This window comes from Apteryx mantelli, chromosome 31, assembly GCF_036417845.1.
Source record: "Apteryx mantelli isolate bAptMan1 chromosome 31, bAptMan1.hap1, whole genome shotgun sequence".
Classification (NCBI taxonomy): domain Eukaryota; kingdom Metazoa; phylum Chordata; class Aves; order Apterygiformes; family Apterygidae; genus Apteryx; species Apteryx mantelli.
The window spans coordinates 1,116,760-1,142,205 of NC_090008.1; the positions used below are offsets into that span (position 1 = coordinate 1,116,760).

General features: G+C 56.8%; 8 protein-coding genes across 8 annotated transcripts; 4 read left to right on the forward strand and 4 right to left on the reverse strand.

Moving 5' to 3' along the window:
• Positions 1-109: 109 nt before the first annotated feature.
• On the forward strand, positions 110-1,521 carry LOC136994577 (scale keratin-like). Its single transcript, XM_067313124.1, has 2 exons — positions 110-124; positions 1,135-1,521. The coding sequence occupies exons 1-2, from the start codon at positions 110-112 to the stop codon at positions 1,519-1,521; spliced, it is 402 nt and encodes a 133-aa protein (XP_067169225.1).
• A 3,088-nt stretch (positions 1,522-4,609) lies between these two features.
• LOC136994578 (scale keratin-like) lies at positions 4,610-4,975 on the reverse strand. The gene has a single exon (XM_067313125.1). It carries the CDS (start codon positions 4,973-4,975, stop codon positions 4,610-4,612), a length of 366 nt encoding a protein of 121 aa, XP_067169226.1.
• A 658-nt stretch (positions 4,976-5,633) lies between these two features.
• Positions 5,634-7,045, forward strand: LOC136994579 (scale keratin-like). The gene is made up of 2 exons (XM_067313126.1): positions 5,634-5,648; positions 6,659-7,045. Exons 1-2 carry the CDS (start codon positions 5,634-5,636, stop codon positions 7,043-7,045), a joined length of 402 nt encoding a protein of 133 aa, XP_067169227.1.
• A 3,097-nt stretch (positions 7,046-10,142) lies between these two features.
• On the reverse strand, positions 10,143-10,508 carry LOC136994580 (scale keratin-like). Its single transcript, XM_067313127.1, has one exon. The coding sequence runs from the start codon at positions 10,506-10,508 to the stop codon at positions 10,143-10,145; it is 366 nt and encodes a 121-aa protein (XP_067169228.1).
• A 658-nt stretch (positions 10,509-11,166) lies between these two features.
• LOC136994581 (scale keratin-like) lies at positions 11,167-12,578 on the forward strand. The gene is made up of 2 exons (XM_067313129.1): positions 11,167-11,181; positions 12,192-12,578. Exons 1-2 carry the CDS (start codon positions 11,167-11,169, stop codon positions 12,576-12,578), a joined length of 402 nt encoding a protein of 133 aa, XP_067169230.1.
• Positions 12,579-15,666: 3,088 nt separating this feature from the next.
• On the reverse strand, positions 15,667-17,078 carry LOC136994582 (scale keratin-like). The gene is made up of 2 exons (XM_067313130.1): positions 17,064-17,078; positions 15,667-16,053 (listed from the first exon to the last, which is right to left on the reverse strand). The coding sequence occupies exons 1-2, from the start codon at positions 17,076-17,078 to the stop codon at positions 15,667-15,669; spliced, it is 402 nt and encodes a 133-aa protein (XP_067169231.1).
• Positions 17,079-17,736: 658 nt separating this feature from the next.
• Positions 17,737-18,102, forward strand: LOC136994583 (scale keratin-like). Its single transcript, XM_067313131.1, has one exon. It carries the CDS (start codon positions 17,737-17,739, stop codon positions 18,100-18,102), a length of 366 nt encoding a protein of 121 aa, XP_067169232.1.
• A 3,847-nt stretch (positions 18,103-21,949) lies between these two features.
• LOC106487900 (scale keratin-like) lies at positions 21,950-22,438 on the reverse strand. Its single transcript, XM_013946708.2, has one exon. It carries the CDS (start codon positions 22,436-22,438, stop codon positions 21,950-21,952), a length of 489 nt encoding a protein of 162 aa, XP_013802162.2.
• Positions 22,439-25,446: the final 3,008 nt, after the last annotated feature.

Below are 25,446 nucleotides of genomic sequence, written 5' to 3' on the forward strand. Positions count from 1 at the left end.
TCCAGCCTGTCACCTAATGGGCCCAATTAGCCATGGTGTCTTTTCATTATCTCCATGTGTAAGAGGGCATGCTCCATGGCAAAGACGAACTGCAAGCAGCCTTCATGCCATGAGTATTGCCAAAGTGAGGAGGTGCTGTTTTCCACCGTGGCGCTGTATCGGTGCCTTCTTTGGAGAGCGACACGGAAGGATGTTTTCCCCTGCGCTGCCCAGGAAGAAAGCCTTTTGAAATGCCTCCAGGAAGCCAGCGCCTGGCTGACGTACGCAATGTGGTGGTTATCTACAGAGGCGCCATGTTACGAAACACCCAAATCAAAGGCATCCACTCATGCTCTCCCGACTCAGCAAGATGCAGCGCTTGCAAGCCCAACGCGCTGCTGCTCCATTGCTCCTCACAAGCCGCCTCTGTGGCGTGAGGGGAGGCAAAGCTCTCTCTCACCCTTTGCGGTTAATGGTGCAAGAAGCACGGACACTTGCGGCCCCTGTTGCCTGGGCCGAAGGCTAGCCCTGCGCCAGCCCCGACTGCCCCCGGCACCTGCCGGGGAGCCCCGTTGCTCTCAGATGATGCTCTCCAAAGCCTCGTCTTGGGGGGCTCGAGAGCTGCCAGCAGCTGCCAGCTGGGCCGGCCACGCTCGGGGCAGCGCCTCTCTGCTCCGAGCACACCGAGCTGCTGGCACGGGACGCAGGCATCTGCCCGTGGCTCAGCAGCGAGGCGGCCGGCAAGGAGCTGAATAAGCAGGGCCCTCTGCTTCCGCGTGCACCTCTAATGAGGGAGACGCGTGAGGTCATTGAGCCCAGGAAGCAGAAAGGGGAGAAAAGCCTTGCCAAGGCAGTGCGTTCCTGGGCAAGGGGATGCTGACTCACAGAGGGGCAAGGAGCCGGCAAGCCAAGTCAGCAGGCGGAGGAAGCACCGCCTGTGCAGATGGGTGCTGTGGCTGTGCAGTCGGAGGGGCTGTATAAAAGCTCTGCCTCCGCCAGGCTCTCCAGCCACTTCTCTTGACGCCTCCTCCTCCTCCTTGGGCAGCAGGGTAAGTGTGCAGGCACTTTGCCTCCTCTCCCCGCGCTCCCTCCGGCTCACCCTCCACTTTGCAAAGAGGCATTTGCTACTCCCTTGTCCTCTCTGCCCTCTTGCAGATCACCGTCCATCCCAGCAAGATGTCCTCCTACGACCTGTGCCCCACCACCACCAGCATCGCCTGCCCGCAGCCCATTGCCGACAGCTGCAACGAGCTGTGTGCCCGGCAGTGCCCCGACTCGACGGCCCTCATCCAGCCGCCGCCCGTGGTGGTCACCTTCCCCGGCCCCATCCTCAGCTCCTTCCCCCAGCAGTCCGTCGTGGGCTCCTCCGGAGCACCCGCCTTTGGCGGCTCCCTGGGGCTGGGGGGCCTCTACGGTGCCGGGGCCACGCTTGGCTCGGGGGGCCTCTGCACCTTTGGCAGAGTCTACGCTTCGCCCTCCTGCAGCCCTTGCCCTTTGCCACGCTACAGCAAGAAGCTGCGGGGAACCTGTGGGCCTTGCTAAACCTGGCCCCCGGTGCTCCCCCTCCCCAGCACACACAGGACCCCAACCACCACTGACGAATGGCTGAGCTTGTGGGCAGGGGGGGTGCCCAAGCAGCGCTGAGCATCGCCAGCCCCGGACCAACGCGGGGCAGCTGCGAGTGCCAGGTGCCCGTGGCGCTTCTCTGCCCCCTCCTCCTTTGCTTTCCTCCGCTGCTGCCAGGGCCTCTTGCCCAGCCTTCCCTGTCCCTGGGGGACCTCCAAGTGGCTGCGGGGCCAATGGGCCAAGTGCTGAGGAGGTGCCATTCAGGACAAGAAGAGCACTGTGTGGGAGAAGCCCTGCTCTGCAGAAGACGCCCCTTCCTCCCGCCCAACACGCTCAAGCCAGCCTCCCTGCACCTTGCAGCCTGCCCTCTCTAACGCTCTGCTGCCCTGCTGGGCACAATAAAGTTTTCCTGCATCCAGAGAGTGTCTCCCTCCCTCCTTCCATCCACGGAGTCCACGAGAGCTGGGGGGTCAGGTGCCCAGCCATGTGTGGGAGGGGAAAGCGGGCTTGGCCGGTATGTGCCCAGGGGACAAACCAGGACCCTGCCTTGGCCAGCAGGCGGGGAGGGGAGTGTGGGGTGCTGCTTCTCGCCACCAGCACGAGAGGTCCTCAGCACTGGCAGAAGGCCTTTGGTCTTGGCCGGGAAGCATCAGAGCTCAGCTGTGTGGCGGGAGAGGGCGTGCTGCTGGGCTGGAAAGCCAGGAAGGCTGCCAGTTGGCCTCCCCGGACAAGAGAGAGCTGGAGCTCCTGGAGTGAGTCGAGCAAAGGGCCCCTGAGATGGAGATGGGACTGGAGCATCTCTCATAGGAGGAAAGGCTGAGAGAGCTGTGACTGCTGTGCTTGGAGAAGAGAAGGCTCACGGGGGATCCAGAGTCTAGTTGGAGGCCTGTAGCTAGCGGTGTCCCCCAGGGGTCAGTGCTGGGTCCAGTCTTGTTCAACTTCTTCATCAATGACCTGGATGAAGGGACAGAGTGCACCCTCAGCAAGTTTGCTGACGATACAAAACTGGGAGGAGTGGCTGATACGCCAGAGGGCTGTGCTGCCATTCAAAGAGACTTGGACAGGCTGGAGAGGTGGGCGGAGAGGAACCTCGTGAAGTTCAACAAAGGCAAGTGCAGGGTCCTGCACCTGGGGAGGAATAACCCCAGTCACCAGTACAGGTTGGGGGTTGACCTGCTGGAAAGCAGCTCTGCGGAGAAGGACCTGGGAGTGCTGGTGGACACCAAGTTAAGCATGAGGCAGCAATGTGCCCTTGTGGCCAAGAAGGCCAATGGTATGCTGGGGTGCATCAGGAAGAGCGTTGCCAGCAGGTCGAGGGAGGTGATTCTCCCCCTCTCCTCCGCCCTGGTGAGGCCACATCTGGAGTACTGCGTCCAGTTCTGGGCTCCCCAGGACAAGAGGGATGTGGCACTACTGGAGCAAGTGCAGCGAAGGGCTACAAAGATGATTAGGGGACTGGAGCATCTCTCTTATGAGGAAAGGCTGAGGGAGCTTGGCCTGTTTAGCTTGGAGAAGAGAAGGCTGAGAGGAGATCTTATCAACGAGTACAAGTATCTGAAGGGAGGGTGTCGAGAGGATGGGACCAGACTCTTTTCAGTGGTGCCCAGCGACAGGACGCGAGGCAATGGGCACAAACTGAAACACAGACACTTCCATCTGAACATGAGGAAAAACTTTTTCATTGTGAGGGTGAGAGAGCACTGGAACAGGTTGCCCCGAGAGGTGGTGGAGTCTCCTTCTCTGGAGATATTCAGAACGCGCCTGGATGCAATCCTGTGCAATGTGCTCTAGGTGACCCTGGTTGAGCAGGGGGGTTGGACTAGATGATCTCCAGAGGTCCCTTCCAACCTCAGCGATTCTGTGATTCTGTGATTCTGTGATCTTATCACTGAGCGTAAATATCTGCAGGGCGGGTGTAAAGAAGGCAGAGCCAGACTCTTTTCCATGGTGCCCACCGACAGGACAAGAGGCAATAGGCACAGCCAGAAACACAGGAAATTCTGTCAGAATGTAGAAATAAGCTTCTTGCCTGTGAGGGTGCCTGAGCACTGGAACAGCTTGCCCAGAGAGTCTGTGGAGTCTCCCTCCTTGGAGACATGTTCCAAAGCCGTCCGGACACAGTCTTGGGCAGGCTGCTTGAGGTGGCCGTGCTTGAGCAGGGGGGCTGGACTAGAGGATCTCCAAAGCTCCCTTCCAACCTCAACCGTTCTGGCATCCTGCGAGTTCTGCCCACGCGAACGGTACTAGCTGGCTGAGACCCTTGTACGTGCTCTTGCAGGAGCACAAGGTCTCTCCGAGCCCCCTGGAAGGAGCCTGCACTACAGTCCCAGGTTTGATACCCTGCACTTCCACAGCTCCAGCCAAGGTCTGAGGTGCACCACGTGCAGAGGTCTCTGCCGCCGGGGGTCAGATGGGGAAGCATCGCCTTGGCTTTGCGTGCCAGGGCAGAGAGCAGAGTAGCTGAGGGACGAAGGTGGGGAAGCAGCACCGGGCGTTGGCCCTGCCTCCCTCCAAGCCCCTTGGGCAGCAGCGCTTGTGCCCGGGGAGGCTGCAGGTCTGCAGAGGCCATGGCACTCCACGTCCCTGAGGCACGGGAGCCCCCTGCACTCAGCAGTGCCGCTGGGAGTTGAGCGGCGGCAATGCAAGGGGCAAGAGCAGAGCGCAAGGGAGCTCAGCCTCGCTCTTCTGGGGCTGAGAGACTGCCCTTGCCCGATCGTGTGGGCCATGTGCAGAGGGACAGACTTGGAGCCCCAGAGGACATTGGAAGGGAAACGAGAGAGGCAGGCTTTGGCTGCAGACTCATTTTATTGCAATGGGATGAAAGGGTGGACAAGGCCAAAGCAGGCAGCTGGTCAGCTCGCACTTCCAGCAAGGAATTGCTTCAAGCTTCTCTCCTGCGGTGGCTGTTGCAGGGAGAGGAAAATGCCCTGGGGGAGATGCTGCTGTCACACAGCTGGCCGCTGCCTGGAGCATGGAGGAGGAGATGCATGAGGAGGAGGCCGAAGGAGCTGAGGAAGGAGAAGAGATGGGAGGCATGCCTGAGGTGGTGGCTTGGTGGCCGGGTTTAGCAAGGCCCACAGGTTCCCCACAGCTTCTTGCTGTAGCGCGGCAAAGGGCAAGGGCTGCAGGAGGGCGAAGCGTAGGCTCTGCCAAAGGTGCAGAGGCCCCCCGAGCCAAGCGTGGCCCCGGCACCGTAGAGGCCCCCCAGCCCCAGGGAGCCGCCAAAGGCGGGTGCTCCGGAGGAGCCCACGACGGACTGCTGGGGGAAGGAGCTGAGGATGGGGCCGGGGAAGGTGACCACCACGGGCGGCGGCTGGATGAGGGCCGTCGAGTCGGGGCACTGCCGGGCACACAGCTCGTTGCAGCTGTCGGCGATGGGCTGCGGGCAGGCGATGCTGGTGGTGGTGGGGCACAGGTCGTAGCAAGACATCTTTCTGCAAGAGAGCTGAGCCTGAAACACACAGCCCCAAGGGCAGCTGCCGTGAGCAAGGAGACATCCCGGGACACGAGGAAGCACGCAGGAGGCTGGCGCTGCAGCAGCAGGGGCAAGAGCTGTCCCCTTTCCCCAGCTGCACCACGCTCTCCCCGTTCCCCAGCCAGCTAGCCAGACCTCATGCCCCCACTCTCCACACCCTGCTCCGTTCCAGCCTGCTCCCCACCACCGGGAGCCCTGCCTTCCCCACGCACGGCCACACCAGCCCTCCCAGAAAGGCCCTGCGGACAGAGGCAGGGACACCGAGGCACACGACCTACCCTTTTCCTGAGCAGAGCGAGGCAGGAGAAGCAGGTAGCAGCACCCACGGAGGGACGAGCTTTTATGCAGGACCTCCAAGCACGGGGAGGTGCTTGGGGCACGTGGCCCTCCTCTGCTCACCCCCTGCCTCCTCCCTGCACAGGATGGGGCTGTTTTGCTGACGCTGTTTCCCCGTCAGCTGCAGCCCGTTGGATCAGCCCCTGCAATCACCCCACTCGGACACTTTCCAGCCTGTCACCTAATGGGCCCAATTAGCCATGGTGTCTTTTCATTATCTCCATGTGTAAGAGGGCATGCTCCATGGCAAAGACGAACTGCAAGCAGCCTTCATGCCATGAGTATTGCCAAAGTGAGGAGGTGCTGTTTTCCACCGTGGCGCTGTATCGGTGCCTTCTTTGGAGAGCGACACGGAAGGATGTTTTCCCCTGCGCTGCCCAGGAAGAAAGCCTTTTGAAATGCCTCCAGGAAGCCAGCGCCTGGCTGACGTACGCAATGTGGTGGTTATCTACAGAGGCGCCATGTTACGAAACACCCAAATCAAAGGCATCCACTCATGCTCTCCCGACTCAGCAAGATGCAGCGCTTGCAAGCCCAACGCGCTGCTGCTCCATTGCTCCTCACAAGCCGCCTCTGTGGCGTGAGGGGAGGCAAAGCTCTCTCTCACCCTTTGCGGTTAATGGTGCAAGAAGCACGGACACTTGCGGCCCCTGTTGCCTGGGCCGAAGGCTAGCCCTGCGCCAGCCCCGACTGCCCCCGGCACCTGCCGGGGAGCCCCGTTGCTCTCAGATGATGCTCTCCAAAGCCTCGTCTTGGGGGGCTCGAGAGCTGCCAGCAGCTGCCAGCTGGGCCGGCCACGCTCGGGGCAGCGCCTCTCTGCTCCGAGCACACCGAGCTGCTGGCACGGGACGCAGGCATCTGCCCGTGGCTCAGCAGCGAGGCGGCCGGCAAGGAGCTGAATAAGCAGGGCCCTCTGCTTCCGCGTGCACCTCTAATGAGGGAGACGCGTGAGGTCATTGAGCCCAGGAAGCAGAAAGGGGAGAAAAGCCTTGCCAAGGCAGTGCGTTCCTGGGCAAGGGGATGCTGACTCACAGAGGGGCAAGGAGCCGGCAAGCCAAGTCAGCAGGCGGAGGAAGCACCGCCTGTGCAGATGGGTGCTGTGGCTGTGCAGTCGGAGGGGCTGTATAAAAGCTCTGCCTCCGCCAGGCTCTCCAGCCACTTCTCTTGACGCCTCCTCCTCCTCCTTGGGCAGCAGGGTAAGTGTGCAGGCACTTTGCCTCCTCTCCCCGCGCTCCCTCCGGCTCACCCTCCACTTTGCAAAGAGGCATTTGCTACTCCCTTGTCCTCTCTGCCCTCTTGCAGATCACCGTCCATCCCAGCAAGATGTCCTCCTACGACCTGTGCCCCACCACCACCAGCATCGCCTGCCCGCAGCCCATTGCCGACAGCTGCAACGAGCTGTGTGCCCGGCAGTGCCCCGACTCGACGGCCCTCATCCAGCCGCCGCCCGTGGTGGTCACCTTCCCCGGCCCCATCCTCAGCTCCTTCCCCCAGCAGTCCGTCGTGGGCTCCTCCGGAGCACCCGCCTTTGGCGGCTCCCTGGGGCTGGGGGGCCTCTACGGTGCCGGGGCCACGCTTGGCTCGGGGGGCCTCTGCACCTTTGGCAGAGTCTACGCTTCGCCCTCCTGCAGCCCTTGCCCTTTGCCACGCTACAGCAAGAAGCTGCGGGGAACCTGTGGGCCTTGCTAAACCTGGCCCCCGGTGCTCCCCCTCCCCAGCACACACAGGACCCCAACCACCACTGACGAATGGCTGAGCTTGTGGGCAGGGGGGGTGCCCAAGCAGCGCTGAGCATCGCCAGCCCCGGACCAACGCGGGGCAGCTGCGAGTGCCAGGTGCCCGTGGCGCTTCTCTGCCCCCTCCTCCTTTGCTTTCCTCCGCTGCTGCCAGGGCCTCTTGCCCAGCCTTCCCTGTCCCTGGGGGACCTCCAAGTGGCTGCGGGGCCAATGGGCCAAGTGCTGAGGAGGTGCCATTCAGGACAAGAAGAGCACTGTGTGGGAGAAGCCCTGCTCTGCAGAAGACGCCCCTTCCTCCCGCCCAACACGCTCAAGCCAGCCTCCCTGCACCTTGCAGCCTGCCCTCTCTAACGCTCTGCTGCCCTGCTGGGCACAATAAAGTTTTCCTGCATCCAGAGAGTGTCTCCCTCCCTCCTTCCATCCACGGAGTCCACGAGAGCTGGGGGGTCAGGTGCCCAGCCATGTGTGGGAGGGGAAAGCGGGCTTGGCCGGTATGTGCCCAGGGGACAAACCAGGACCCTGCCTTGGCCAGCAGGCGGGGAGGGGAGTGTGGGGTGCTGCTTCTCGCCACCAGCACGAGAGGTCCTCAGCACTGGCAGAAGGCCTTTGGTCTTGGCCGGGAAGCATCAGAGCTCAGCTGTGTGGCGGGAGAGGGCGGGCTGCTGGGCTGGAAAGCCAGGAAGGCTGCCAGTTGGCCTCCCCGGACAAGAGAGAGCTGGAGCTCCTGGAGTGAGTCGAGCAAAGGGCCCCCTGAGATGGAGATGGGACTGGAGCATCTCTCATAGGAGGAAAGGCTGAGAGAGCTGTGACTGCTGTGCTTGGAGAAGAGAAGGCTCACGGGGGATCCAGAGTCTAGTTGGAGGCCTGTAGCTAGCGGTGTCCCCCAGGGGTCAGTGCTGGGTCCAGTCTTGTTCAACTTCTTCATCAATGACCTGGATGAAGGGACAGAGTGCACCCTCAGCAAGTTTGCTGACGATACAAAACTGGGAGGAGTGGCTGATACGCCAGAGGGCTGTGCTGCCATTCAAAGAGACTTGGACAGGCTGGAGAGGTGGGCAGAGAGGAACCTCGTGAAGTTCAACAAAGGCAAGTGCAGGGTCCTGCACCTGGGGAGGAATAACCCCAGTCACCAGTACAGGTTGGGGGTTGACCTGCTGGAAAGCAGCTCTGCGGAGAAGGACCTGGGAGTGCTGGTGGACACCAAGTTAAGCATGAGGCAGCAATGTGCCCTTGTGGCCAAGAAGGCCAATGGTATGCTGGGGTGCATCAGGAAGAGCGTTGCCAGCAGGTCGAGGGAGGTGATTCTCCCCCTCTCCTCCGCCCTGGTGAGGCCACATCTGGAGTACTGCGTCCAGTTCTGGGCTCCCCAGGACAAGAGGGATGTGGCACTACTGGAGCAAGTGCAGCGAAGGGCTACAAAGATGATTAGGGGACTGGAGCATCTCTCTTATGAGGAAAGGCTGAGGGAGCTTGGCCTGTTTAGCTTGGAGAAGAGAAGGCTGAGAGGAGATCTTATCAACGAGTACAAGTATCTGAAGGGAGGGTGTCGAGAGGATGGGACCAGACTCTTTTCAGTGGTGCCCAGCGACAGGACGCGAGGCAATGGGCACAAACTGAAACACAGACACTTCCATCTGAACATGAGGAAAAACTTTTTCATTGTGAGGGTGAGAGAGCACTGGAACAGGTTGCCCCGAGAGGTGGTGGAGTCTCCTTCTCTGGAGATATTCAGAACGCGCCTGGATGCAATCCTGTGCAATGTGCTCTAGGTGACCCTGGTTGAGCAGGGGGGTTGGACTAGATGATCTCCAGAGGTCCCTTCCAACCTCAGCGATTCTGTGATTCTGTGATTCTGTGATTCTGTGATCTTATCAGTGCACGTAAATATCTGCAGGGCGGGTGTAAAGAAGGCAGAGCCACACTCTTTTCCATGGTGCCCACTGACAGGACAAGAGGCAATAGGCACAACCAGAAACACAGGAAATTCTGTCAGAATGTAGAAATAAGCTTCTTGCCTGTGAGGGTGCCTGAGCACTGGAACAGCTTGCCCAGAGAGTCTGTGGAGTCTCCCTCCTTGGAGACATGTTCCAAAGCCGTCCGGACACAGTCTTGGGCAGGCTGCTTGAGGTGGCCGTGCTTGAGCAGGGGGGCTGGACTAGAGGATCTCCAAAGCTCCCTTCCAACCTCAGCCGTTCTGGCATCCTGCGAGTTCTGCCCACGCGAACGGTACTAGCTGGCTGAGACCCTTGTACGTGCTCTTGCAGGAGCACAAGGTCTCTCCGAGCCCCCTGGAAGGAGCCTGCACTACAGTCCCAGGTTTGATACCCTGCACTTCCACAGCTCCAGCCAAGGTCTGAGGTGCACCACGTGCAGAGGTCTCTGCCGCCGGGGGACAGATGGGGAAGCATCGCCTTGGCTTTGCGTGCCAGGGCAGAGAGCAGAGTAGCTGAGGGACGAAGGTGGGGAAGCAGCACCGGGCGTTGGCCCTGCCTCCCTCCAAGCCCCTTGGGCAGCAGCGCTTGTGCCCGGGGAGGCTGCAGGTCTGCAGAGGCCGTGGCACTCCACGTCCCTGAGGCACGGGAGCCCCCTGCACTCAGCAGTGCCGCTGGGAGCTGAGCGGCAGCAATGCAAGTGGCAAGAGCAGAGCGCAAGGGAGCTCAGCCTCGCTCTTCTGGGGCTGAGAGACTGCCCTTGCCCGATCGTGTGGGCCACGTGCAGAGGGACAGACTTGGAGCCCCAGAGGACATTGGAAGGGAAACGAGAGAGGCAGGCTTTGGCTGCAGACTCATTTTATTGCAATGGGATGAAAGGGTGGACAAGGCCAAAGCAGGCAGCTGGTCAGCTCGCACTTCCAGCAAGGAATTGCTTCAAGCTTCTCTCCTGCGGTGGCTGTTGCAGGGAGAGGAAAATGCCCTGGGGGAGATGCTGCTGTCACACAGCCGGCCACTGCCTGGAGCATGGAGGAGGAGATGCATGAGGAGGAGGTCGAAGGAGCTGAGGAAGGAGAGGAGATGGGAGGCATGCCTGAGGTGGTGGCTTGGTGGCCAGGTTTAGCAAGGCCCACAGGTTCCCCACAGCTTCTTGCTGTAACGTGGCAAAGGGCAAGGGCTGCAGGAGGGCGAAGCGTAGGCTCTGCCAAAGGTGCAGAGGCCCCCCGAGCCAAGCGTGGCCCCGGCACCGTAGAGGCCCCCCAGCCCCAGGGAGCCGCCAAAGGCGGGTGCTCCGGAGGAGCCCACGACGGACTGCTGGGGGAAGGAGCTGAGGATGGGGCCGGGGAAGGTGACCACCACGGGCGGCGGCTGGATGAGGGCCATCGAGTTGGGGCACTGCCGGGCACACAGCTCGTTGCAGCTGTCGGCGATGGGCTGCGGGCAGGCGATGCTGGTGGTGGTGGGGCACAGGTCGTAGCAAGACATCTTTCTGCAAGAGAGCTGAGCCTGAAACACACAGCCCCAAGGGCAGCTGCCGTGAGCAAGGAGATGTCCCGGGACACGAGGAAGCACGCAGGAGGCTGGCGCTGCAGCAGCAGGGGCAAGAGCTGTCCCCTTTCCCCAGCTGCACCACACTCTCCCCGTTCCCCAGCCAGCTAGCCAGACCTCATGCCCCCACTCTCCACACCCTGCTCCGTTCCAGCCTGCTCCCCACCACCGGGAGCCCTGCCTTCCCCATGCACGGCCACACCAGCCCTCCCGGAAAGGCCCTGCGGACAGAGGCAGAGACACCGAGGCACACGACCTACCCTTTTCCTGAGCAGAGCGAGGCAGGAGAAGCAGGTAGCAGCACCCACGGAGGGACGAGCTTTTATGCAGGACCTCCAAGCACGGGGAGGTGCTTGGGGCACGTGGCCCTCCTCTGCTCACCCCCTGCCTCCTCCCTGCACAGGATGGGGCTGTTTTGCTGACGCTGTTTCCCCGTCAGCTGCAGCCCGTTGGATCAGCCCCTGCAATCACCCCACTCGGACACTTTCCAGCCTGTCACCTAATGGGCCCAATTAGCCATGGTGTCTTTTCATTATCTCCATGTGTAAGAGGGCATGCTCCATGGCAAAGACGAACTGCAAGCAGCCTTCATGCCATGAGTATTGCCAAAGTGAGGAGGTGCTGTTTTCCACCGTGGCGCTGTATCGGTGCCTTCTTTGGAGAGCGACACGGAAGGATGTTTTCCCCTGCGCTGCCCAGGAAGAAAGCCTTTTGAAATGCCTCCAGGAAGCCAGCGCCTGGCTGACGTACGCAATGTGGTGGTTATCTACAGAGGCGCCATGTTACGAAACACCCAAATCAAAGGCATCCACTCATGCTCTCCCGACTCAGCAAGATGCAGCGCTTGCAAGCCCAACGCGCTGCTGCTCCATTGCTCCTCACAAGCCGCCTCTGTGGCGTGAGGGGAGGCAAAGCTCTCTCTCACCCTTTGCGGTTAATGGTGCAAGAAGCACGGACACTTGCGGCCCCTGTTGCCTGGGCCGAAGGCTAGCCCTGCGCCAGCCCCGACTGCCCCCGGCACCTGCCGGGGAGCCCCGTTGCTCTCAGATGATGCTCTCCAAAGCCTCGTCTTGGGGGGCTCGAGAGCTGCCAGCAGCTGCCAGCTGGGCCGGCCACGCTCGGGGCAGCGCCTCTCTGCTCCGAGCACACCGAGCTGCTGGCACGGGACGCAGGCATCTGCCCGTGGCTCAGCAGCGAGGCGGCCGGCAAGGAGCTGAATAAGCAGGGCCCTCTGCTTCCGCGTGCACCTCTAATGAGGGAGACGCGTGAGGTCATTGAGCCCAGGAAGCAGAAAGGGGAGAAAAGCCTTGCCAAGGCAGCGCGTTCCTGGGCAAGGGGATGCTGACTCACGGAGGGGCAAGGAGCCGGCAAGCCAAGTCAGCAGGCGGAGGAAGCACCGCCTGTGCAGATGGGTGCTGTGGCTGTGCAGTCGGAGGGGCTGTATAAAAGCTCTGCCTCCGCCAGGCTCTCCAGCCACTTCTCTTGACGCCTCCTCCTCCTCCTTGGGCAGCAGGGTAAGTGTGCAGGCACTTTGCCTCCTCTCCCCGCGCTCCCTCCGGCTCACCCTCCACTTTGCAAAGAGGCATTTGCTACTCCCTTGTCCTCTCTGCCCTCTTGCAGATCACCGTCCATCCCAGCAAGATGTCCTCCTACGACCTGTGCCCCACCACCACCAGCATCGCCTGCCCGCAGCCCATTGCCGACAGCTGCAACGAGCTGTGTGCCCGGCAGTGCCCCGACTCGACGGCCCTCATCCAGCCGCCGCCCGTGGTGGTCACCTTCCCCGGCCCCATCCTCAGCTCCTTCCCCCAGCAGTCCGTCGTGGGCTCCTCCGGAGCACCCGCCTTTGGCGGCTCCCTGGGGCTGGGGGGCCTCTACGGTGCCGGGGCCACGCTTGGCTCGGGGGGCCTCTGCACCTTTGGCAGAGCCTACGCTTCGCCCTCCTGCAGCCCTTGCCCTTTGCCGCGCTACAGCAAGAAGCTGCGGGGAACCTGCGGGCCTTGCTAAACCCGGCCCCTGGTGGCCCCCCCCCCCCAGCACACACAGGACCCCAACCGCCACCAAAGAATGGCTGAGCTTGTGGGCAGGGGGCTGCCCAAGCAGCGCTGAGCATCGCCAGCCCCGGACCAACGCGGGGCAGCTGCGAGTGCCAGGTGCCCGTGGCGCTTCTCTGCCCCCTCCTCCTTTGCTTTCCTCCGCTGCTGCCAGGGCCTCTTGCCCAGCCTTCCCTGTCCCTGGGGGACCTCCAAGTGGCTGCGGGGCCAATGGGCCAAGTGCTGAGGAGGTGCCATTCAGGACAAGAAGAGCACTGTGTGGGAGAAGCCCTGCTCTGCAGAAGACGCCCCTTCCTCCCGCCCAACACGCTCAAGCCAGCCTCCCTGCACCTTGCAGCCTGCCCTCTCTAACGCTCTGCTGCCCTGCTGGGCACAATAAAGTTTTCCTGCATCCAGAGAGTGTCTCCCTCCCTCCTTCCATCCACGGAGTCCACGAGAGCTGGGGGGTCAGGTGCCCAGCCATGTGTGGGAGGGGAAAGCAGGCTTGGCCGGTATGTGCCCAGGGGACAAACCAGGACCCTGCCTTGGCCAGCAGGCGGGGAGGGGAGTGTGGGGTGCTGCTTCTCGCCACCAGCACGAGAGGTCCTCAGCACTGGCAGAAGGCCTTTGGTCTTGGCCGGGAAGCATCAGAGCTCAGCTGTGTGGCGGGAGAGGGCGGGCTGCTGGGCTGGAAAGCCAGGAAGGCTGCCAGTTGGCCTCCCCGGACAAGAGAGAGCTGGAGCTCCTGGAGTGAGTCGAGCAAAGGGCCCCTGAGATGGAGATGGGACTGGAGCATCTCTCATAGGAGGAAAGGCTGAGAGAGCTGTGACTGCTGTGCTTGGAGAAGAGAAGGCTCACGGGGGATCCAGAGTCTAGTTGGAGGCCTGTAGCTAGCGGTGTCCCCCAGGGGTCAGTGCTGGGTCCAGTCTTGTTCAACTTCTTCATCAATGACCTGGATGAAGGGACAGAGTGCACCCTCAGCAAGTTTGCTGACGATACAAAACTGGGAGGAGTGGCTGATACGCCAGAGGGCTGTGCTGCCATTCAAAGAGACTTGGACAGGCTGGAGAGGTGGGCAGAGAGGAACCTCGTGAAGTTCAACAAAGGCAAGTGCAGGGTCCTGCACCTGGGGAGGAATAACCCCAGTCACCAGTACAGGTTGGGGGTTGACCTGCTGGAAAGCAGCTCTGCGGAGAAGGACCTGGGAGTGCTGGTGGACACCAAGTTAAGCATGAGGCAGCAATGTGCCCTTGTGGCCAAGAAGGCCAATGGTATGCTGGGGTGCATCAGGAAGAGCGTTGCCAGCAGGTCGAGGGAGGTGATTCTCCCCCTCTCCTCCGCCCTGGTGAGGCCACATCTGGAGTACTGCGTCCAGTTCTGGGCTCCCCAGGACAAGAGGGATGTGGCACTACTGGAGCAAGTGCAGCGAAGGGCTACAAAGATGATTAGGGGACTGGAGCATCTCTCTTATGAGGAAAGGCTGAGGGAGCTTGGCCTGTTTAGCTTGGAGAAGAGAAGGCTGAGAGGAGATCTTATCAACGAGTACAAGTATCTGAAGGGAGGGTGTCGAGAGGATGGGACCAGACTCTTTTCAGTGGTGCCCAGCGACAGGACGCGAGGCAATGGGCACAAACTGAAACACAGACACTTCCATCTGAACATGAGGAAAAACTTTTTCATTGTGAGGGTGAGAGAGCACTGGAACAGGTTGCCCCGAGAGGTGGTGGAGTCTCCTTCTCTGGAGATATTCAGAACGCGCCTGGATGCAATCCTGTGCAATGTGCTCTAGGTGACCCTGGTTGAGCAGGGGGGTTGGACTAGATGATCTCCAGAGGTCCCTTCCAACCTCAGCGATTCTGTGATTCTGTGATTCTGTGATCTTATCACTGAGCGTAAATATCTGCAGGGCGGGTGTAAAGAAGGCAGAGCCAGACTCTTTTCCATGGTGCCCACCGACAGGACAAGAGGCAATAGGCACAGCCAGAAACACAGGAAATTCTGTCAGAATGTAGAAATAAGCTTCTTGCCTGTGAGGGTGCCTGAGCACTGGAACAGCTTGCCCAGAGAGTCTGTGGAGTCTCCCTCCTTGGAGACATGTTCCAAAGCCGTCCGGACACAGTCTTGGGCAGGCTGCTTGAGGTGGCCGTGCTTGAGCAGGGGGGCTGGACTAGAGGATCTCCAAAGCTCCCTTCCAACCTCAACCGTTCTGGCATCCTGCGAGTTCTGCCCACGCGAACGGTACTAGCTGGCTGAGACCCTTGTACGTGCTCTTGCAGGAGCACAAGGTCTCTCCGAGCCCCCTGGAAGGAGCCTGCACTACAGTCCCAGGTTTGATACCCTGCACTTCCACAGCTCCAGCCAAGGTCTGAGGTGCACCACGTGCAGAGGTCTCTGCCGCCGGGGGTCAGATGGGGAAGCATCGCCTTGGCTTTGCGTGCCAGGGCAGAGAGCAGAGTAGCTGAGGGACGAAGGTGGGGAAGCAGCACCGGGCGTTGGCCCTGCCTCCCTCCAAGCCCCTTGGGCAGCAGCGCTTGTGCCCGGGGAGGCTGCAGGTCTGCAGAGGCCGTGGCACTCCACGTCCCTGAGGCACGGGAGCCCCCTGCACTCAGCAGTGCCGCTGGGAGCTGAGCGGCGGCAATGCAAGGGGCAAGAGCAGAGCGCAAGGGAGCTCAGCCTCGCTCTTCTGGGGCTGAGAGACTGCCCTTGCCCGATCGTGTGGGCCATGTGCAGAGGGACAGACTTGGAGCCCCAGAGGACATTGGAAGGGAAACGAGAGAGGCAGGCTTTGGCTGCAGACTCATTTTATTGCAATGGGATGAAAGGGTGGACAAGGCCAAAGCAGGCAGCTGGTCAGCTCGCACTTCCAGCAAGGAATTGCTTCAAGCTTCTCTCCTGCGGTGGCTGTTGCAGGGAGAGGAAAATGCCCTGGGGGAGATGCTGCTGTCACACAGCCGGCCACTGCCTGGAGCATGGAGGAGGAGATGCATGAGGAGGAGGTCGAAGGAGCTGAGGAAGGAGAGGAGATGGGAGGCATGCCTGAGGTGGTGGCTTGGTGGCCAGGTTTAGCAAGGCCCGCAGGTTCCCCACAGCTTCTTGCTGTAACGTGGCAAAGGGCAAGGGCTGCAGGAGGGCGAAGCGTAGGCTCTGCCAAAGGTGCAGAGGCCCCCCGAGCCAAGCGTGGCCCCGGCACCGTAGAGGCCCCCCAGCCCCAGGGAGCCGCCAAAGGCGGGTGCTCCGGAGGAGCCCACGACGGACTGCTGGGGGAAGGAGCTGAGGATGGGGCCGGGGAAGGTGACCACCACGGGCGGCGGCTGGATGAGGGCCGTCGAGTCGGGGCACTGCCGGGCACACAGCTCGTTGCAGCTGTCGGCGATGGGCTGCGGGCAGGCGATGCTGGTGGTGGTGGGGCACAGGTCGTAGGAGGACATCTTGCTGGGATGGACGGTGATCTGCAAGAGGGCAGAGAGGACAAGGGAATAGCAAATGCCTCTTTGCAAAGTGGAGGGTGAGCCGGAGGGAGCGCGGGGAGAGGAGGCAAAGTGCCTGCACACTTACCCTGCTGCCCAAGGAGGAGGAGGAGGCGTCAAGAGAAGTGGCTGGAGAGCCTGGCGGAGGCAGAGCTTTTATACAGCCCCTCCGACTGCACAGCCACAGCACCCATCTGCACAGGCGGTGCTTCCTCCGCCTGCTGACTTGGCTTGCCGGCTCCTTGCCCCTCCGTGAGTCAGCATCCCCTTGCCCAGGAACGCACTGCCTTGGCAAGGCTTTTCTCCCCTTTCTGCTTCCTGGGCTCAATGACCTCACGCGTCTCCCTCATTAGAGGTGCACGCGGAAGCAGAGGGCCCTGCTTATTCAGCTCCTTGCCGGCCGCCTCGCTGCTGAGCCACGGGCAGATGCCTGCGTCCCGTGCCAGCAGCTCGGTGTGCTCGGAGCAGAGAGGCGCTGCCCCGAGCGTGGCCGGCCCAGCTGGCAGCTGCTGGCAGCTCTCGAGCCCCCCAAGACGAGGCTTTGGAGAGCATCATCTGAGAGCAACGGGGCTCCCCGGCAGGTGCCGGGGGCAGTCGGGGCTGGCGCAGGGCTAGCCTTCGGCCCAGGCAACAGGGGCCGCAAGTGTCCGTGCTTCTTGCACCATTAACCGCAAAGGGTGAGAGAGAGCTTTGCCTCCCCTCATGCCACAGAGGCGGCTTGTGAGGAGCAATGGAGCAGCAGCGCGTTGGGCTTGCAAGCGCTGCATCTTGCTGAGTCGGGAGAGCATGAGTGGATGCCTTTGATTTGGGTGTTTCGTAACATGGCGCCTCTGTAGATAACCACCACATTGCGTACGTCAGCCAGGCGCTGGCTTCCTGGAGGCATTTCAAAAGGCTTTCTTCCTGGGCAGCGCAGGGGAAAACATCCTTCCGTGTCGCTCTCCAAAGAAGGCACCGATACAGCGCCACGGTGGAAAACAGCACCTCCTCACTTTGGCAATACTCATGGCATGAAGGCTGCTTGCAGTTCGTCTTTGCCATGGAGCATGCCCTCTTACACATGGAGATAATGAAAAGACACCATGGCTAATTGGGCCCATTAGGTGACAGGCTGGAAAGTGTCCGAGTGGGGTGATTGCAGGGGCTGATCCAACGGGCTGCAGCTGACGGGGAAACAGCGTCAGCAAAACAGCCCCATCCTGTGCAGGGAGGAGGCAGGGGGTGAGCAGAGGAGGGCCACGTGCCCCAAGCAACTCCCTGTGCTTGGAGGTCCTGCATAAAAGCTCGTCCCTCCGTGGGTGCTGCTACCTGCTTCTCCTGCCTCGCTCTGCTCAGGAAAAGGGTAGGTCATGTGCCTCGGTGTCTCTGCCTCTGTCCGCAGGGCCTTTCTGGGAGGGCTGGTGTGGCCGTGCGTGGGGAAGGCAGGGCTCCCGGTGGTGGGGAGCAGGCTGGAACGGAGCAGGGTGTGGAGAGTGGGGGCATGAGGTCTGGCTAGCTGGCTGGGGAACGGGGAGAGCGTGGTGCAGCTGGGGAAAGGGGACAGCTCTTGCCCCTGCTGCTGCAGCGCCAGCCTCCTGCGTGCTTCCTCGTGTCCCGGGACATCTCCTTGCTCACGGCAGCTGCCCTTGGGGCTGTGTGTTTCAGGCTCAGCTCTCTTGCAGAAAGATGTCTTGCTACGACCTGTGCCCCACCACCACCAGCATCGCCTGCCCGCAGCCCATCGCTGACAGCTGCAACGAGCTGTGTGCCCGGCAGTGCCCCGACTCGACGGCCCTCATCCAGCCGCCGCCCGTGGTGGTCACCTTCCCCGGCCCCATCCTCAGCTCCTTCCCCCAGCAGTCCGTCGTGGGCTCCTCCGGAGCACCCGCCTTTGGCGGCTCTCTGGGGCTGGGGGGCCTCTACGGTGCCGGGGCCACGCTTGGCTCGGGGGGCCTCTGCACCTTTGGCAGAGCCTACGCTTCGCCCTCCTGCAGCCCTTGCCCTTTGCCATGCTACAGCAAGAAGCTGTGGGGAACCTGCGGGCCTTGCTAAACCTGGCCCCCGGTGCTCCCCCTCCCCAGCACACACAGGACCCCAACCACCACTGACGAATGGCTGAGCTTGTGGGCAGGGGGGGTGCCCAAGCAGCGCTGAGCATCGCCAGCCCCGGACCAACGCGGGGCAGCTGCGAGTGCCAGGTGCCCGTGGCGCTTCTCTGCCCCCTCCTCCTTTGCTTTCCTCCGCTGCTGCCAGGGCCTCTTGCCCAGCCTTCCCTGTCCCTGGGGGACCTCCAAGTGGCTGCGGGGCCAATGGGCCAAGTGCTGAGGAGGTGCCATTCAGGACAAGAAGAGCACTGTGTGGGAGAAGCCCTGCTCTGCAGAAGACGCCCCTTCCTCCTGCCCAACACGCTCAAGCCAGCCTCCCTGCACCTTGCAACCCGCCCTCTCTAATGCTCTGCTGCCCTGCTGGGCACAATAAAGTTTTCCTGCATCCAGAGAGTGTCTCCCTCCCTCCTTCCATCCACGGAGTCCGCGAGAGCCGCAGGGTCAGGTGCCCAGCCATGTGTGGGAGGGGAAAGCGGGCTTGGCCGGTATGTGCCCAGGGGACAAACCAGGACCCTGCCTTGGCCAGCAGGCGGGGAGGGGAGTGTGGGGTGCTGCTTCTCGCCACCAGCACGAGAGGTCCGCAGCACAGGGTAAAGCTTTTTCTTAGCTGAGAAGAGTGATGCATGGACATAAGGGTAATAATGAATATGTAGTGGGGCAGTCAGTCTCCACAATCTCTTTCAAGAAATATGCATATACACAATTAGGAATATACACATATATATATTAGACCATAATGTTCCAGTATCAAAGGGTGATTGCTTAACTGCTGTTCATGTAACTCCAGAAGAAGGAGTGATGGTACCATCTCATTATCCCAAACTTTAGACTAAAGAGATTGGCTACATTATCATTCTCAAGGAATTTGTAACTCTCTGTGGGTCAAATACTGATATGTATTAAGGAAGATCATCTTTTGCTCAGTGTTAGTCAGCATGATCCAGCTCACAATATTATTTTACGGCATATTGTGATACATCAAGTATTAACTTACTTGGGATTACTTCCATTCAGATATCGTGGATTCTCCCCATCTTTTACAGAAAGTGACAAGTCTTCAGTAAAAGTGTATTTGGGTATGCTCTTTGCCTTGTTTTTACAAGTTCTGATATATTGCCAGTACTCTCTGGCACTCTGTATTTACAACAGATTCTCTCTAGAGCATGCAATCTCCCTGTACAGTACACTCACTCATTTAGGGCTACCCTGAAAATATTTCCTCTTCCATCATTTTTTCTGATTATACCCCATATTATACCAGACTTTATTCTCCATAGTCAGCAGGTGCATTGCTTTGCACAGTGTTACTAAAGATGTTCCCATTACTGTTATTCCCATCTGTTAAGACATCTAGTTTTTCCAGTCTTTGATTCCCTTCTGTTTAATGTCACTCAGCTGTATATTATCTGCATGTAACATGGAGCACTCCCAAATGATGTGCCAATGCAAGCAGATAATTAGAGGTATTCCAAGACTAATCCTTTTGTAAGCAGCCTAGTAACCTCCCTCCATGCCTATAAGTCCCATATAACATTAGACGCTGATAGGATGAGTATCTATATCTTCATCTACACTGTTTTGCAATCAGACATGAGCTCACCCTGCACAGGCATCCAACCCAAACAGAAGCTATGTAATCATGTTAGCCTGGTACTAATAGCTCTCACCATGGCTTGTTATCTTGGGCTAGGCACTTGCCACCTGAGACAATATGCATCCAGCTGGCAGCTGCATGCCGCTGTTTTGTCAAGAGAATCAATGGAAAAGCTGGAATTTGGAGCTCAGCGGTTCAGCTGTGATTGCGTCTCTTAGAGGCTGTGCATGAGAGTATGGAGCAGCGCAAAAGCAAAAAGGAAGAGAAATCCCTCTCTTGTAAAACTGTCCCGGGAACTGCCCTCAGCTGAGCCCATGCTGGGGAAAGAGGGCTTTGCTCAGCAGAAGAGAGGCCCCTGAGCCGTGCAGGTGCAGGGCAACAGCACCAGCTTTCATCTAGTATCTTCTTAAAAGAAAAGCAAAATTCCTGACTAAAGTATATTGTCAGAATACTGTTGATTTCAGCTCATTACTACTTCCAGCACATGGCAATCTGGCATACCTAGTTACATTTGGAGGCAATGAAATTACATCTTAAAATCTGTCTCACATTTCTATAACACTGACATAGCTTCTTACTTTCAATGACATAGCATTCCTTCAGTGCAAGAAATGATACATTTATGCCTCCAGGTTTTCTTTGAAAGAATCCAGGTGAAGTAATATGTAGAAAAAAGACTCTGTAAAGTATCAGTTCCTTTTCTTTTTACTTCACACTGCCGACATACCGACTTGGCCACAACTTCCCTGAGGCAACAATTATTGTAGCAGCAGTTAACAATAAAGAAGAGGTAGTGCTTGATCTTTGCTCATCAGATACATATCTAAAAAATTGTCTCCCATTGTTTCTCTTCCTCCTATTGTTTCTTTCCTGAATGTACTTTGAAAGAACTTCAGGCCAGGTTTTTTATTTTGGACTGGAACACAGTGCCGTGATTTCTAGTACATCAACTGCAAGGATGCAAAAATAAATGGAATGCCAATACTAAACTCTAACTACAGAAAAGAAAGAACCCCCCCCCGCCCAAACTAACTACTAAAGTCCAGCTGCTAGAATATTTAGTGTAGGGGAGATCCAAGGAGAAAATTTCACCTCGGTAGTGATGAAAAACTGGGCAGATAGGTCTCTAATATAAGCCCCACCCCACCACTCCCATGCAGGAATTTTGGATGCAGGACATGGTTGTTCAAGTAGGATAAGAGAATTTCATATTTTTACTTGATTTTGATGTGTCCTCCAAGTATTTGCCTTGGAAATGACCAGGAGAGATGACTAACCACCAGCAAGGACTGGAGATGAGCCCTGACACACGTTACAAACAGAAGGACCTTTTCCCCATCCAACTGGATGGGTAACACAAAGTGGAGCCCAGGTAGCCTTTCATATTCAGAGGCCTGGGATGTACCGAGTGCAGAGGTCTCTGTCGCCGGGGGTCAGATGGGGAAGCATCGCCTTGGCTTTGCATGCCAGAGCAGAGTAGCTGAGGGACGAAGGTGGGGAAGCAGCACCGGGCGTTGGCCCTGCCTCCCTCCAAGCCCCTTGGGCAGCAGCGCTTGTGCCCGGGGAGGCTGCAGGTCTGCAGGGGCCGTGGCACTCCACGTCCCTGAGGCACGGGAGCACCCTGCACTCAGCAGTGCCGCTGGGAGTTGAGCGGTGGCAATGCAAGTGGCAAGAGCAGAGCGCAAGGGAGCTCAGCCTCGCTCTTCTGGGGCTGAGAGACTGTCCTTGCCCGATCGTGTGGGCCATGTGCAGAGGGACAGACTTGGAGCCCCAGAGGACATTGGAAGGGAAACGAGAGAGGCAGGCTTTGGCTGCAGACTCATTTTATTGCAATGGGATGAAAGGGTGGACAAGGCCAAAGCAGGCAGCTGGTCAGCTCGCACTTCCAGCAAGGAATTGCTTCAAGCTTCTCTCATGCGGTGGCTGTTGCAGGGAGGGGAAAATGCCCTGGGGGAGATGCTGCTGTCACACAGCCAGACACTGCCCAGTGCACAGAGGAGGAGATGCAACATAAATGAGAAGGAATGAGAGGGGAATGCAAAAGAGAAATGAGAATGTAAGATTTGCTGAACACCTCTAACTCCACTGTATTAAGTGGTAATTCTTGGTGCTCTGCCCTTTACCCAGGAGTTCAGTTGCGGATTAGGACTGTATCTCCCATTTGCCCATTATTCCTCACTCAGGGGTGATTCTGCAGGATTTAGCATGTCCCGCAGCTTCCACGGCGGTACCTGCTGTACCGGTAGGAGTAAGGGCTGCAGTATCCAGCCCCATAGGATCTTCCATAGCCATACAGGCCCCTGTAACCCAGGGAGCCCCCATAGCCCAGGGAGGAGCCCCCATAGCCATACAGACCCCCATAGCCCAGGGAGGACCCCCCATAGCCCCCATAGCCCAGGGAGCCAGAGCCCCCATAGCCCCAGGAGCCATAGCCCCCAGAGCCCCCATAGCCCCCAAAGCCATAGCCCCCAGAGCCCCCAATGACTGGAACTCCAGAGGATCCCACAACTGAATCCTGGGGGAAGGAGCTGAGGATGGGGCCGGGTAAGGTGACCACCACGGGAGGCGGCTGGATCACGGTCGTGGTGTCAGGGCACTGCCGGACGCACGGCTCATTGCAGCTGTCAGCGATGGGCTGGGGGCGGACGACGCCGCAGCTGGTGGTGGGGCACAGGTCGTAGCAAGACATCTCGTGGGGATGGAGGTCAGCTGCAGCACACAGAAGCAATTTTACTAAGCACATTATTTACATTCCTAAAAGTGCTATATAGTTCCCCGGCTTTCCTCAGACAAGACTGCTTTGAGGCATACAGATTTACCTATAGCCATTAGAACTGAAAAACGTAGCAGAGTGGTAAAATTAGTTGCTCACATCCTTTGGTGAGTAAGCACGTCAGCAAGGACTAGGACTCCCCAAGGATGGAGTGTGTTGTTATGCATAATTTCATGACACTGACTCTTCCTTCCCACTGATCCCTTTTGTGGCTAGCCTTGCGGGAACAGGGAGTATAAGGCATTCCCTGTTCAGATTTACTCACTAACTTGTTTAATGAGACTGCTCCAAGAAAATTGCAAAGATTATTATCCCTGGTTTCCAAACATGGAATCAGTGCACGGAGATGTTTAGGACTAGCTTAGCAGCACAGATTTTTCATTCTGTGCTCCGAGCTCTTTTAAAAAAAAAAATCTCACTCCAAATGATTCTGCCCCGTTTACACAGAAAATCCAGTGCCTCCTCTGTGAACTTATTCATTCCTTCTATGCCCCTCTCTATTTGTGAAATCAATCTATTACAGTGTATTTTCAACAGCTCTCATTTCCTATATCCTATTCCATATAGTCCAGTTCCTTATCTCTGCTAGCATTCATAACTGTATGTCTCTAATATACAAGAACCTCAAGTGATCTGGACATAATGTTTATTTTCAGTTACACATATAAACAAACAGAAAAGAGAAACCCATACTGAATTAGCTACATCATTTCTTTAGCTGCTGAAAGTGAATAAATAACAAAATTACTTCTCTACCATATAAAGAAACTTCCAGCTTGCTTTGAAAGTAAATGCCAGTCTCAAATGTGGAAAAGAGCTAACACCTTTAACAATTTTGGAAAGCCTTATCTTTTCACCTAAAACTTTGCCCACTGATCACAAATGGAAAAAACCCTCCTAGATTAAAGCTTATAGCAAAGAGCTATTCCAGTAGTTGCAAAAAGTGGAATCGGACTTACCAATTCACCAAGAAGAATGAGTGGAGAAAGAAGTTTGGAAGAACTCTGAGTGGAGAGAGAGCTTTTATACAATCCCTCAACTGCCTGGGGGATGAGAGCCGGTTTTGTGAATGTGGATCTAATTAGTTGACACAGCACATTTTTTGTATTGATACCTCTGTAAAGTGATGAAATTGTTTTGCTTTCTGTTTATTACTTGATTCCAATTATCATGTAACATAACATGCTCGTTACATCACAAAATTCTTTCATCTAAAACACTGATGGGTGAAATTAATGCATCTTTCATCTTAAAACATGATTCATGAAATTACTATCAGTTTTCTATCCTCTTTGGAGTTGCACCCTGTGTTAAGCAGCTTATACATATTTACATCGTCTGTTCCTGGCTTATATTGGTAATGATTCTCAGGCATTTATCAGAAATAACCTGCTGTAAGGTGTTTCTTTCTAAGTCCCTCACATCGGGCTTCCCTCTTTTTAAAGACAAATTACAGTTTATCATTAAATCCTCAGAAGGCATGTAATGTTTTCTGCTGGCTTGGTTATTTCTGTCTGAGATGTGATACAAATCATATAGGAACCCATGGAGATTTTTCAGTACTCTTGGAATCAAACTATTTTGGGAGCATCTCTCAACACATAGTGGCAGATGTCCTAAACATTCTTCAGGTTTTATTAAGCCTTCAAACTAGAACTTAAAGCTGAATTTGGTTCCAAAGTAAGGGATATTTATATTTGTAATGTTTGGGATGGAAAACTCAAAGTAGCCACCATTAAAATGTATATTGAATTAACATCTAAATTTGTTGTATACACAGATACCTGTTTTTTTTTTGTAGAAGACGAGAAAGTCCAGGCTTAATCCTATTAGAAATAAAGCCTTTCTTTTTCAGGGGAATAGGACAGCTGTGAAGTGAGATTTCAGAGTTAAAGACTGACTAAACCACAGTCTAATAGCATTAACAATTCACATGGATTCGTCTTAGAATACGTGAAACTTATTGGTGTCCTGTGTGCTCATCTTCTGTGTTTCATCTCTGCCCTTCTTGTGGCATGCCTGCAAATGTATTGAACAAGCTCCTCTTGACCAATGGAAACTGCCGAGACCTTCTGCTTAATTCAAAGGCTGTTTGCAGTTGTCAGGATTTCCGCAACTCATATTTCACTTGCACATTGAACAGATAAAACCACAACCTTTTAGGCATCAAGTCTGATAAGCGGACAGATTCTCAGTGAATAACCAAAATCATAAACCCTCAGGGATACTCAAACCTTTCAGTTCCGTTTGATCCTCAAGTCCGAGGCAGCACATTTTACTGAGATACCCCTTAATTCCCAGCTTGCTCCTCAGCAGTCCTTGATCCTGTTCTATGGTTGACCTTGTGGGAAACCACATGTTCCAGCCAGCAAGGGACTGAGGGCATCTCTCAGTACAGAGCAATTATGAGCTGGGAAGCTAGTGGGAAAAGCAAAGGCTGGCTTTTGCTGAGGCTTCTTTCTTTGTTTATGGCACTACTGTTGGTTAAATCATCAACATAGTTATCTTCTTATCATCTATTATTTCTAAATGATGAGCTTTTCCAACCCTTGAGATGCATTAGGAGATTTTTCTGAGCTATAAAGCTGTCCCAGTGATTTCCGAGAACATTCAAAGGGATTTTCTAATGTCTCGCAAACACCCATTAATAGCTTGTACATGCAGTTTCATAATTATATAAAAAGTATGTCTGGATGTGTACACCCATTATTATGAAAGATTATCACATTAAGATAGGTAAGTCAAGGTTATTTAGGTCTTTCCCATAATCAGTTCATGGTTTATAACACTTTTTGGAACTTCATTTCTTTGATTTTCTTTAAATAAGCTCTACCTCCCTTTTTATTCAAGTGTACATTGGTCCAGGAAGAGAAGTCTACTTATGTTAACTGAAGTCTTTAAGAAAAAAAAAAAAAAAGAATACA